The sequence below is a fragment of the Taudactylus pleione genome, unplaced genomic scaffold (genome assembly GCF_031769625.1).
Source record: "Taudactylus pleione unplaced genomic scaffold, aTauple2 ptg000007l, whole genome shotgun sequence".
Taxonomy (NCBI): Eukaryota; Metazoa; Chordata; class Amphibia; order Anura; family Myobatrachidae; genus Taudactylus; species Taudactylus pleione.
In genome coordinates, this window is record NW_028284410.1 from 289,628 (window position 1) to 302,403 (window position 12,776).

A 12,776-nucleotide genomic window follows, 5' to 3' on the forward strand; every position below is an offset into this window, starting at 1 on the left:
GAGGTCTTGTGAGGCGTCCATTTCTCAAACTAGAGACTCTAATGTACTTGTCTTCTTGCACAGCTGTGCATCGGGGCCTCCCACTTCTCTTTCTGCTGTGGTTAGAGCCTGTTTGTGCTGTTCTCTGAAAGGAGTAGTACACATCATTGTAGGAAATGTTCAGTTTCTTGGAAATTTCTCACATGGAATAGATTTAATTTCTAAGAACAAGAATAAACTGTTGAGTTTCACATGAAAGTTCTCTTATTCTGGCCATTTGGAGAGGATAATCGAACCCACAAATGTGATGCTCCAGATACTCAACTAGCTCAAGGGAAGGCCAGTTTTATAGCTTCTCTAACGAGCAAACCCGTTTTCAGCTGTGCTAACATAATTGCACAAGGGTTTTCTAATCATCCATCAGTCTTCTAATGCGCTTAGCAAACACAATGTACCATTAGAACACTGGAGTGATGGTTGCTGGAAATGGGCCTCTATACACCTATGTAGATATTCCTTTAAAAACCAGATGTTTGCAGCTAGTATAGTCATTTACCACATTAACAATGTATAGAGTGTAATTCTGATTAATTTAATGTTATCTTCATTGAAAAAAAACAGTGCTTTTCTTTCAAAAGTAAGAAAATTTCTAAGTGATCCCAAACTTATGAACGGTAGTGTAGATATTACATTTTGGACATGCACGAAAGCCTTCCGTGCTGCTTCTACACTGTCATTTGGGAACCAACATCGATGGTCGCAAATAATAGACACAGGGAACTCACCCACATCCCTCAACTTGTGGATAAAGTCGCTAGTGTCTTTAGTGTAAGTTGGTATCTGATCAGCAAAGATCTGCAAAAAGCCATTCAAGTATTGGGCTAATGGTTGAAGAATAGATCTTTGAGCTGATATTATCGGATGCCCGAGAGGTTACTCCAAGGTTTTGTGCACCTTGGGTAGTGTGTACAGGATTGGTCACACAAGAAATTGTACTTTAAGGCAATTGGCAAGTGTTTTGTCTAACCATGGATGAAGGACAGCATCATCTATAATGTTATCCACCTTGTTTTTTATGTCAAAAGTGGGATTATACGTCAGTTTACAATATATATAGTAATATCAGCCAATTGTCGACAAATCTCAGTGTCATAATCAATAAAATCTTGTAGGACAATGGCTCACAATTCTGTTGTAAATCTACCAAAGCCCTACGCTCATCAGCGGTTATCAAAGTAAGTTTTACAGTTATTCTTATGGTCAACATCAGTGAACCATTGGAAAGTTTTAATGCTTGAGTTTGTCGAGTTGGGGTCAAATGAGCTGGGTTGTCTAAGGATAGGTAGGACATCACCATAGGGAATTTCACGCAGTGCGTGGTGTTTGATTTACCTTGACAATGGCCCCACAAGGGGACCAAAACATCGGATCTAGCCTACATCACTGGTGGCATGTGATTAATAAACAGTTGTTCCATCTCTGCATTGGTGAGTGCCCTCTCCCCATCTTGGATTGTTAATATATATATATATATATATATATATATATAGTAGAGTACGGCCGCACTCACATCAGCAGTCACTTAAATTGTCCTGGGGTGTCACCCATAGCATCCACATGGGGAGTCCAAAAACCTAGAAAAAATTGAGGGGCACTCAGCAGTATTGCACATATAGAAAAGTTCAAAAACTTTATTCCTCACATGATCCATAGGTGAATAATTCTCAACGTTTTGGTCCCATCCGGACCATTATCAAGAGATACATCAGTGCAGCCTCCACAGCAATATCCAACAACTCCTTATGGATCCCAAGTTAAACTGTATATCTCCCAGTGGGGCCCTAAATACCCCCATCAATCAGTCAAGTGGCGCCCCAAACATGTCTCAAACACCAGATACAAATCAATCTAACAAGCGGCACTTACCACCTGTAGTGCACGAGTGTAACGCGGCATCATTACACCAGTGCTTCCTATGTGTGAACCGCATGTGGAGAACGTGGACGGAGTGACGCAACTCCCACCAAGTGAAACGCACACGTCACTTCCGCCGGAAGTAGTGGAGTGCCGGAGAATTGGCGTTATATATATATATATATATGCGCTGTATATAATACCTGAGGGTTCATGTGGGCATTATACAAAAGGTGCAGCAGTATATAGTGAGTTTTGATAAGGGATGCGGAAAAGATAGGCAGGGGAGGCAGTGCCTCACCTACCATACACTTTTTACTCCAGAGTTTTGACTATAAAAATGATTCGAATAATACAAAAGATATTTATAAAATTTCCTTGAAATTTTTCTTATACATTTTTATAGTCAAACTTCTGTAGTATACCCAAGTATGACAGGAAAGGCTCTGCGCCTCACCTGCCTGCACATCACTGGACTTTAGAGAATTCATCTGATTTGCACAAAAAAAAATATTAGCCTTATGAAGCTATGATTAGGTGAATTATCCTTTTGTTGTAAAATGTATTTGCTAACGGGAGTGGTGTGTTCCATGGATGACAGCGGTATTATCCATATCACATGGCCTAATCAGTCAAAAGGTCTGAACCCTGAATATTATGGTGATATTTTTGAACAAAGCCTGAGAGCATTTTCCATCACCATCAACCAGATGTAAGCTGAGTGACCTTTTTTTTTGGAATAATTGTGCTGTACATTCAAGACATTGGCAGACTCCATGCACAGTGTATACAGGATTTACTGGTCACATGTGGTGGCCCATCACCATATTACGTGACTTTATAAAATAAGAATATTATCCACATATATAAAGATAGAAAAAAAATCGTGAGCCACCTTTCCTGTGTGTTTTTCGTGTGAGGGCAACAACTGTAGTGCTGGATTTCTCAACACCTACATTGTTGTACATTTTCAAAAATGGTTCATACAATTTGAAAAATACCAAAAATATTTCACTGTGCTAGTTTTTTAATGGTATCTCTCATAAGTGACAATACCTTCATTTTACTCAACACAAAATACCTTAAATTATACATTGTAAAATAAGTTACTTTTCTAACTTAACAAACAGAAATTAATTCTTAAAAATTAGAGCCTTGAAGAACTACTCTAGATTGGTGGGAAGAGGTGCAAACTTTATAATTACTGTTCACATTAGGACTTTGAAGTATAAAGATATAGGTGCAGTGGGGTTTCTCAGGCTCTACAGTGTGCCAAAAGGCAAGTGTAAGGGCTTCTTGGTGCAGGAAGAGTGTATTTTTCAGGGGAGGGGGTCTTCCTACCATACCATACAGTGTGGGGGGGAAATATCTGGAAGTGGATATCTACTTTAAATGTGACCAAATCTTTACATTTTATAACCAAGTGAATAACAATGGTCCAGATATTACAAAATGTTAAACCTGGCCTGTTTTGCCTAGGATAGGAAATGATCTACAGTAACACAAGTACATGTTTTATGACATTTCATATTCTTCATTTTGTAAACTTGAGTCTTGTATCACTGCAAATTAGTATCTGGAAAAAACATATGTTAGAGTAACGCAAGCAGAAGTGGCTGATCATCCATTTTCCAGAGAGCACTGTTTAAAAAAAATAAAAAAAGAAGAAAGTTTTATTCAGTGTTTGACTTTATTGAGCACAATCCAGTTTTGTTTCTGTCATCTTGCCCCCAGAAACCATGGCTGTTTGCCATAACTTATACTTTATTAGATGGTTGATACTAGTTAAAACCCAGAAGCCAAAATAACTCTTCTGGAAAAGGAATTGTTATAAAATGAATAAGCAAGATGTTCTGGATTTGTTTAGGCTACAAGAAAAATACAGTATTGAAGTTGGGCAACAAAACATGCCCAGTGCTTTTCACATTTTATCCTTCAATGCCATTAAGTATCTGGCGGAGTAGTGCATTTTAGTTGATTAAATTTAACAGTGTGGCTCATTCTTGGAGTTCAGGGACCCAAGATCATATGCAACAACAAAAAATAAAAGTAAAATCGAAACAAACATAAAAAAAAGAAAAAACTATCAGCATAAATCCAGTAGTATTCTTCATTGAAAAATTCCAGTTCAAGTATGTCCAGCCTCAGTGCCCCTTAGAGGCGCAAAATAGTTGATAAATCTACTAAAATATCCATTTTATTTAAAAGCAGTTCAGGGTAGCAGCTTTGTCCACCTAGTAAACGAGAATTGGTGAAAAGGACGGATACGACGACTTCCAGTCGTTTGCACAAATGAAATGAATTCCTGGGTGAAAAGTGAGTTTGCAGCATCTCAGCTATAACAACTCCTCTCTTTGGTTTTTACTTTTGTGAGAGGCTTGTCCATTACGCAAAGAGCCATTCTGAGGCCTAAGGAGTTTGCCCTTCTCCCGATCAGACCAGGTGTAAGCATTATCATCGCTGTCTATCTCTGATTCTGAATGCATCAAACTTGTGTTCTGAATGGGAGATTTCAATTTTACGCCTGTTGGATGGAAAAGAAAAACACATTGAAGATAGTGTGATTTAATACATAAACTAATGTGTATTGTCCCTAAACACAACAGGATTGTATATTAGTGATATACTGTACAGGAATACACTTTACCCTTCCCTTGCAGTTGTAGTCGTGGGAAGAGTCAGTAGTGATTTAAGCTGCTTGCTGAACGAAGCTTAGATGGAAAGTTAACTAAAACCTACCAAATGAACTCTATAAAGACCTGCACACGGAACAATGAAATGGGCACATACCTCAAGATAATGTGTATTAGAATGGCATGGCATGACATATATAGTACACAGATATCATGCTTGGAAAAGCATTCTCTGATGGTGACCTAGTACTTTGCAGCCAGAGGATCAAATTGCAAAACTGACAAAGTAATCTTATATCCAAGTAACTAATGCTGGGCATATGCTATACAATTATCAGCAGATCGGCCAGATAATTGTACAGTGTATGTGGGCGACCAATCTGTAACAATTGGTCGGTCGGGCATGCTGGATCGTCCAGCATGTCCGTTCGGTGCAATATTATGTAACTGAATGTCGGTCGCATCGAACATTGTATGCACTGCCGCTACCGTCTGATGGACATTTTCCCTGTTCTTTTACAGAGAAGGAATGGGGAAAATTCTCCTGGGGAGGAATGCAGATACAGTGGCCTATACACTGCGAGTTGTATGACCATGATATCAGGCTGTCAGATAAAATGCCTGTCGGTCTGACAGGCATTTTATGGGATGCCGTCAATATCTTGACCGTGGGAATTCCGGCGGTCAGAATGCCGGCGCCGGAATCCTGACCGCTGGAATCCCGAAGGTTTGTAGCAGAGTTAGAGGGAGGGTTAGCGTTGGGGTTAGGCACTAGGGGGAGGGTCAGGGTTAGGCATTAAGGGGGAAGGGTTAGGTTTAGGGTGCGGGCAGTGGGAGGTTAGGTTTAGGCACTGGGGGGAGTTTAGGCTCAGGCACTGGGGAGGGAGGGTTAGGGTAGGGAGAGGGGGAGGGTTAAAATACTGACCGACAGGTATCCTAACACTGTCGGGATTCTGACCGCCGTGATCCTGAGCGCTGGCATCCAATAACCATCCCGCATTTGATGTCTATGTGTATGCCCAGCAGATATGCACAAGTGCCTTTGCAGGTAAAGTTATCAGCAGACAAGATATTCACTTGTGTCTGATAAATTTGATCAGATTTTGATTGTTTAGTACAATCTTTTGAGGTTTCTTGTATGGTCTAAAATACAGAATTGTCTGGAGTGTTTCCAGCATAGGTGGAAGTCCTAACATGCCAATACCAGTTTTGATGCTGGACTTCAACTCCACACTTTCTTGGTCATCTGTCGCATCCAAAATTTTATACCTGCTCTTCCTTTTTGGCTTCCCTTTTTTCCTGTATGAAAACATAAGAAGCCAAACATTACATATTTGCATAGCATTGCTGTGTTATCCTTACCACAACCTGATCCCCTCCCTCATTTCAAGCACAAATAGCCATGCAAGCTCTAATGCTGGGTACACACTGGCTGACATATACAGTATAATGTGCCCATCAGCCAGTGAGTACAACGACGTTGTTCACAGACATATCACGTCGGCTGTGCTGCACAGTCGATGACAGATATATCTGCAAAAATATCTGCTCATCGTGCTGTATGTACAGGCAGTCTGCCCACCACCTGTACACTTGCTGCAGAGGCAGTAGGGGAAGCCAGCAGGTCCGCAGAGGATGGTTGTTCAGTGTGTTCGAACAATCATCATCTGCAGATATATCTGTCAGGTGTGTACCCATCTTAAAAAGTTACAATACTCTTAAATGTTTACACTTGTGTGTGATAATTGGATTAGGAGAGCTGGCTGGTCTGTCAACCATCTGAATCTTCAGGATTTACTATAAAACTCCAGAGTGTAATACCTGGAGCATCACAGGCACTGGCAGGGCTGAGTTTCATCTAAACTTCTAGGACTGTGGACATTAGACTCCCATGAGTTGGGTAGTTGAGAGGGTATAGGTATTTTTAATAATAATCCAGCAAACAAAATACTGAGATATTTCTAAAATACTCAATCCTGCTGCTGTATTTGGATGTTTTGACCAATACTGTGGAGGAACATAAGAACAGTCACATGTATAAGAAGGACTCCATCTACAGATGTTTTTCCCCTATGGAATGCCTCCAGGTTTTAAATGAAGTCACTTACCCTTACAGTCACTTCAAGCAATGCAAGTCTCTACTGTCCATCTTAACAGCAAACAGGGTTGTAGACTTTTGTCCATACTAAGCAATGAAGGTATATTGGTGAAGCAAACAAACATCTGATAGCTGTTGCTGTGAAGAGGAGGAGCCTGGGCTGCATGACCCATGCAGAGATGTGCATTGCCGGCTGACGCCGAATAATATGGGAACATTTATGTAGGAGGAGCTTCTCATTTAAAACATTTGAAAATTCCTAATTTTGATGAGTGGGGGCCACTCCCCTGGTTCTTGTTTTCTCTACGGTGACCCCTGGTGTGATCGTGCCTCCAAAATGGAGGGCCCAATGTGCACACTGGTCCACTGAAGAGAGCTATTACTCAAGTAAGAGGTGGACAGGGAGGAGAATTACTTACCTTCTACAGCAACAAATTGTGCACCAGACTAGCAGTCCCAAAGCCACCAGAGAGAGGAAGCTTGTGATAATCACATACAGCACACTCCAGTCTGCAGGAATAGAAAGGTAAACTGTTCATTAAGAAACTATTCCCAATGCAAGAAATAAGCAAATGCTGACCCTTTTTTGGGGAAAATGTGTCAAATGTGTTATAATGAACATGTTCATTAGTGATACTATTATTATTACTACGTGTTTTGCAGGCACTTTTCGATCCTCACCCTGTGGACACTGCAAGGCATGTCAGTATATGACTCCGAGACAGTGGTTTTTGATAAATTTAATTGTAAATGGTTTGTATCTTCACATATAACTTGTATAACTGTGGGTACTATCTACTGTCTGGAATGTCCATGTCACAAGATCTATATTGGTAAAACATCGAGACCATTGAAGGTCAGAATATTAGAACACGTGGGGAGTATACGCAACGCTAATAAGGATCAAGCTAGATTTAGGACTCTGACGCCAGTAGCCAAACATTTTCAGAAGTTCCACAAAGGTGACCCTTTGGGTCTAAAAGTTTTTGGCATGAAACATATACAACTTGGAATAAGGGGTGGAGATCTGGATCAAGAGTTACTCAAATGGGAAACCAAAATTATCTTTTTAATGAATAGCCTATACCCAGGAGGACTTAACGAAGCTAATAGTTATGTGTCATTTTTATGAACATGTAATAATTTCTCCACGTCTTCTTCTCTGTATTCCCCCAAATGACTTTAAATGAGACTTCTGATAAAACACTGACAATATATTGATAATAACTTACATAAATGTATCTTAACAGGGTTTGTAATATATTCCTCTTTAGGTTATTTGTGTGTAGGAATGAGACCCCTTTATATTTTTGTGAGAGAAATGATGTGTTCCTATTGTATTTTAAAATATTTATTATATTTGTACTTGGACTTAGTTTCCTCATACACCACTAATTTTTACTACAGTTTATTGTCTTGATATTAACCTTCAGTCTCCTCCTGGGATATGTGGACATGTGAGATTTTTAATAATTATTATTAATACAATGAAAAACTGTATGTATTAGATAAGATGATTTGTCACGATTCTATATAATTAGGGTCCATTTAGATATTTCACTTATTAATCATTCTTTTCACGTCACTTTTTAAAGAGTCCTTTACACATTCAATACTTTTATATATATTTACAAGCATTACACATCATATCACTAATCACTAATTCACTTCCCCCTTCTTCCTTTTTGGTTTTCACATTGTGATTTTTTCACATAGAGTGTTTTTTTGCACTGTTCACAGTTGCTTAATATTCACAATAACATTTTTTTATTATGAAAAAACATTTTATATATTTTTTCCTAATATATTCAGAGGGGATTTTTATATCACATTTTTCATATTCATTTAATTTTTTTCTTTTTATTTTCCATATCGTCACATATATTTTTGCACCTAACCAATATGGATACTAAGAAATCATGTAGATACTATTGTGTTTAAACATATTACTATTTATATGTTTAGATGGTAGACACTAAGCCCAAGGTATTTATTATTTTATTTTTTTATGATATCAAACTCACTTATTATGAATGATCGGGTTTTTCCGTTATTTGCTTACAGTAATGAATGGACACACCTTCCCCTTGATAGGATGAGGCTTTAGTCACATGTTCCAAATCAATATTCACGATCTGCCGTTTTCAACATAATACATGACCCTAGGCAGAGGGATACGTTCAGATGCTAGGGACTAAGCTTAATACATCTATCTTACTATATTAAATCTATTACATATGTTTCCTTATATATTGTTGGTCTCCTCCGTTATTTGTTTACAATAATATTTAAATGAATGTACACACCTCCCCCCTGATAGGAGGAGGTTCCGATCACATGCTTAAATCAGTGTCCACGATCTTCCGTCTTCTATACAACACGTGACCCCAGGTAAAGGGTTTGTCTATTGGCTATTAATATCACGTGACTTGGGATAACAACATGATTGGAACTTGGTTCCTCTTAAATATTTGGCCGAGCTGAACAATCGGGTTCAGCCTTGATAAAGCTTACAGTGAAACGCGCGCGTTGGCGTCACTGGCGGTTGCACTTGTGTTTGTTATTGGGGAAATACTTGATACCGGCTCTATGTGATGGCAATTACTGTTAATGTGCCAATGTAATAGTGAGACCAGTAGAATAGTACCTGACAGTCTACTGATATATATATTTTTAGACTGTTACTGACATCGTGGTAACTGCTGAGTCATCCAATTGTTATAGCAAATAAATGAAGCTAGCTCACTGTTTTTCAACTTGCTATTTCAACTTCTACTGATACCCCAGCAATTGCTGCAGCTTGCTGAGGAGTGCAAATTTTGACATATCAATTATATCTAGTGTGATATGCGTGGGATCAATAAAATTTATGTTTCTCTGCAGATAACAGCATTGTTATCAAACAATCAAGGATATTGATACTCACCTGCTTATTATTAGTTTCTAACGTGACAAGTATGTTGCAATATCAGTAAGCAACAATTAATTACATTGTTTGCTAATGCCTGAGAAGTCTCTCTCCTATAATTGCTAATGTATGCAAGAAAACAATATATTTCAAATATCCCCGAATTGAATGTGTATACAGTGATATTTTGATACAATTTGGATAAACATTTTTATTTACAGTGTATAATCACCAAACACGCACATCCTAATGCTATCTCAATGGAACAGCTTGAGCTGGTTAACATAAACTGTTGAATCTTTCTGACTAACTATATTACAACTGACATTTGTGTCTATTAACACACGAATTATAGTACAGTGCAATTTGGACACAACGTTGTCAAAAATTTGAATATTACAAATCTGAAGTGTGTACGATCATATTTGTAATTCACATATAAGTGCATCAATACCCTAATACAATAACAATACACTAGTGGACCGGCCTTTTTTAATATACATGTGTGTTTTGTCTAACAATTATTTTATCCCTTATATTTCACTGTTTATACTCCCTACTTGGGATATTTTTAAAGAAATGATTTATTAAAAGTTATATATTAATTCATATAAATAATTTTTGTGCGCCCAAAATACAACTCCTTTTTCTCTTTTTGTCCATTGTATTATCTAACTTAGTTGAACAGGGCTGCACCCCCAATATCCAATTAACCATTGGGATTTTGAATATATAGGGGTTATGTAATCTACCATTAGAGTGCAGATACTTTTCCCTCTTTCCCTATCCTCCAATTTAAATGTGTTAAAACTCTGTAATGCAATGGTGGCAAAGGCACTAATGACACCTTATGTGTTTATTAACTAATATATATATATATTATATATATGTAAAGATATTGTAATCGGCACTCACCAGGTAACTGACAAAAATTCTTCATTTCCATCAAGGATGGGTAATAAAGTGCATAAAGCCATATAAAGTGCAAAAAGTCTACGTTTCGGTCCTCAATGGACATTCATCAGGACATAGCAGCAGATATGTACAGCTTGACAACCAAGGAGAGAATGAATACCACCACCATTTAACTGACATATATACCCACATCAATTAACTAAGATCCACCCTCACAAAACACAGAGCATGTATTCACTGATAACATCAGTGCAAACAACCCCTCAAATATATCCAGCCTGACCGCTAAAATAGCGCTGGATTCATATACATAATTTAATAAATAATCGAGTAAATAGGAAAAAGCGCTAGAACCGGAAGTACTATGCGTTCCACAGCAGTGGAACGCATGTCCTAAACCGGAAGTAGCATACCACTAATCGGACATAACATCTGCTCCAAAACTTAAAGAGGGAGAACGCTCAAGCCGGAAGTACCATGTGTTCCACCGCAGTGGAACGCATGCACAATACCGGAAATAGCGTACCTCTAATCAAAGATAACATACACTACGACAGCGTGGGGAAAACGCTGCTGTGTGTATGTCAAAGACATCGGTATATATGTCAGCTTACCATATACCGATGTCTTTGACATTGGGTTAGGTTGAGTAAAGGCTCTTTTATGCCTTTTTGATACCATAGGCAATTGATCCCCATCATTATCTGTGTTTTTAAATATGTTGTCTATTTACATTGTACTAATGAAATACTATCCCTTGATGTTATGGTGTATTTACCCTCCCGACCACTAGGTGTGGCTGTTACATCTGGCACTGCTGCATGTGTTCCACAGATGTGGTTTCACATGCAGTTTTTGAACTATATCCAGAGGCTGCCATCAGGGGGTATGGTGACATACACACAGTGGCGGTTCTAGGTGCGGGCTAACAGGGCCGTCGCCCGGAGCGCCGACACCTAGAGGGCGCCACTGAGTCCCCCCCCACCGAAAAAAAAACCAGAAGGAAAAAAATAAATAAAATGCGCCGGTCCAATCCCCCCCCAGCCGCCGCTGCCGGGAGGCTGCATTTGCCGGGCGCCTGCTGATATTTGTTATCAGCAGGCACCCAGCTCCCTCCCTGCAGAGTCAGCCGAAAGCCGGAGCTCACTCCTGAGCTCCGGTTTCCGGCAGAGAGAGAGTACTATGGGAGGGACGTCATGACGTCTCCCCATAGATCCGAGGAGCCGCCGTCGGACCAGAAGGCAGCGGCAGCAGAAGCAGGAGCGCGGCTAAAGGTAAGTATTGTGTTTTTTTTTTTTTTTTCTTACAGTCGGAAGCACCAGCACTGGGGGGGCATTACTACTGGGGGACGACTATAGGGGGCATTACTACTACTGGGCACAACTACAGGGGGCATTATTTCTGGGGACGTTACTACAGTGGGCACTTCTATAGGGGGCATTACTAATGGGGGCAGTACTACTGGGGAGCATTACTAATGGGAGCATTACTACTGGGGGGCATTACTACTGGGGGGCATTACTACTGGGGGGCATTACTACTGGGGAGCATTACTACTGGAGGGATTACTAATGGGGGCATTACTGGGGAGCATTACTAATGGGGGCAGTACTACTGGGGAGCATTACTAATGGGGGGCATTACTAATGGGGGGCATTACTACTGGAGGGATTACTGATGGGGGCATTACTAATGGGGAGCATTACTACTGGGGAGCATTACTAATGGGGAGCATTACTAATGGGGAGCATTACTAATGGGGAGTATTACTAATGGGGAGTATTACTAATGGGGGCAGTACTACTGGGGAGCATTACTAATGGGGGGATTACTACTGGGGAGTATTACTAATGGGGGCAGTACTACTGGGGAGCATTACTAATGGGGAGCATTACTAATGGGGAGCATTACTAATGGGGGCAGTACTACTGGGGAGCATTACTAATTAGGGCAGTACTACTGGGGAGCATTACTAATTTATTTATTTATTTATTTATTACCAGTTATTTATATAGCGCACACATATTCCGCAGCGCTTTACAGAGAATATTCGGCCATTCACATCCGTCCCTGCCCAGTGGAGCTTACAATCTATATTCCCTACCACATGCGCACACACACACATACACACACTAGGGGTAATTTTGTTAGGAGCCAATTAACCTACCAGTATATTTTTGGAGTGTGGGAGGAAACCGGAGTACCCGGAGGAAACCCACGCAAGCACAGGGAGAATATACAAACTCCACACAGTTAGGGCCATAGTGGGTATCGAACCAACGACCTCAGTGCTGTGAGGCAGTAATGCTACCATTACACCGTCTGTGCT

At 39.8% G+C, this 12,776-nt stretch overlaps 1 protein-coding gene across 2 annotated transcripts in view; it reads right to left on the reverse strand.

Moving 5' to 3' along the window:
- Positions 1–2,955: 2,955 nt before the first annotated feature.
- Positions 2,956–12,776, reverse strand: part of KIAA0319L (KIAA0319 like) — a 141,439-nt gene continuing 131,618 nt past the window's right edge. For both annotated transcript variants that reach the window (XM_088460609.1, XM_088460610.1), the window contains exons 20-22: positions 7,044–7,134; positions 5,731–5,825; positions 2,956–4,417 (exon numbers count right to left, since the gene is read on the reverse strand). In XM_088460609.1, coding sequence (XP_088316735.1) covers positions 4,230–4,417; positions 5,731–5,825; positions 7,044–7,134 — 374 coding nt within the window. In that variant the 3' untranslated portion in view covers positions 2,956–4,229. The remainder of the gene's footprint in view (positions 4,418–5,730; positions 5,826–7,043; positions 7,135–12,776) is intronic.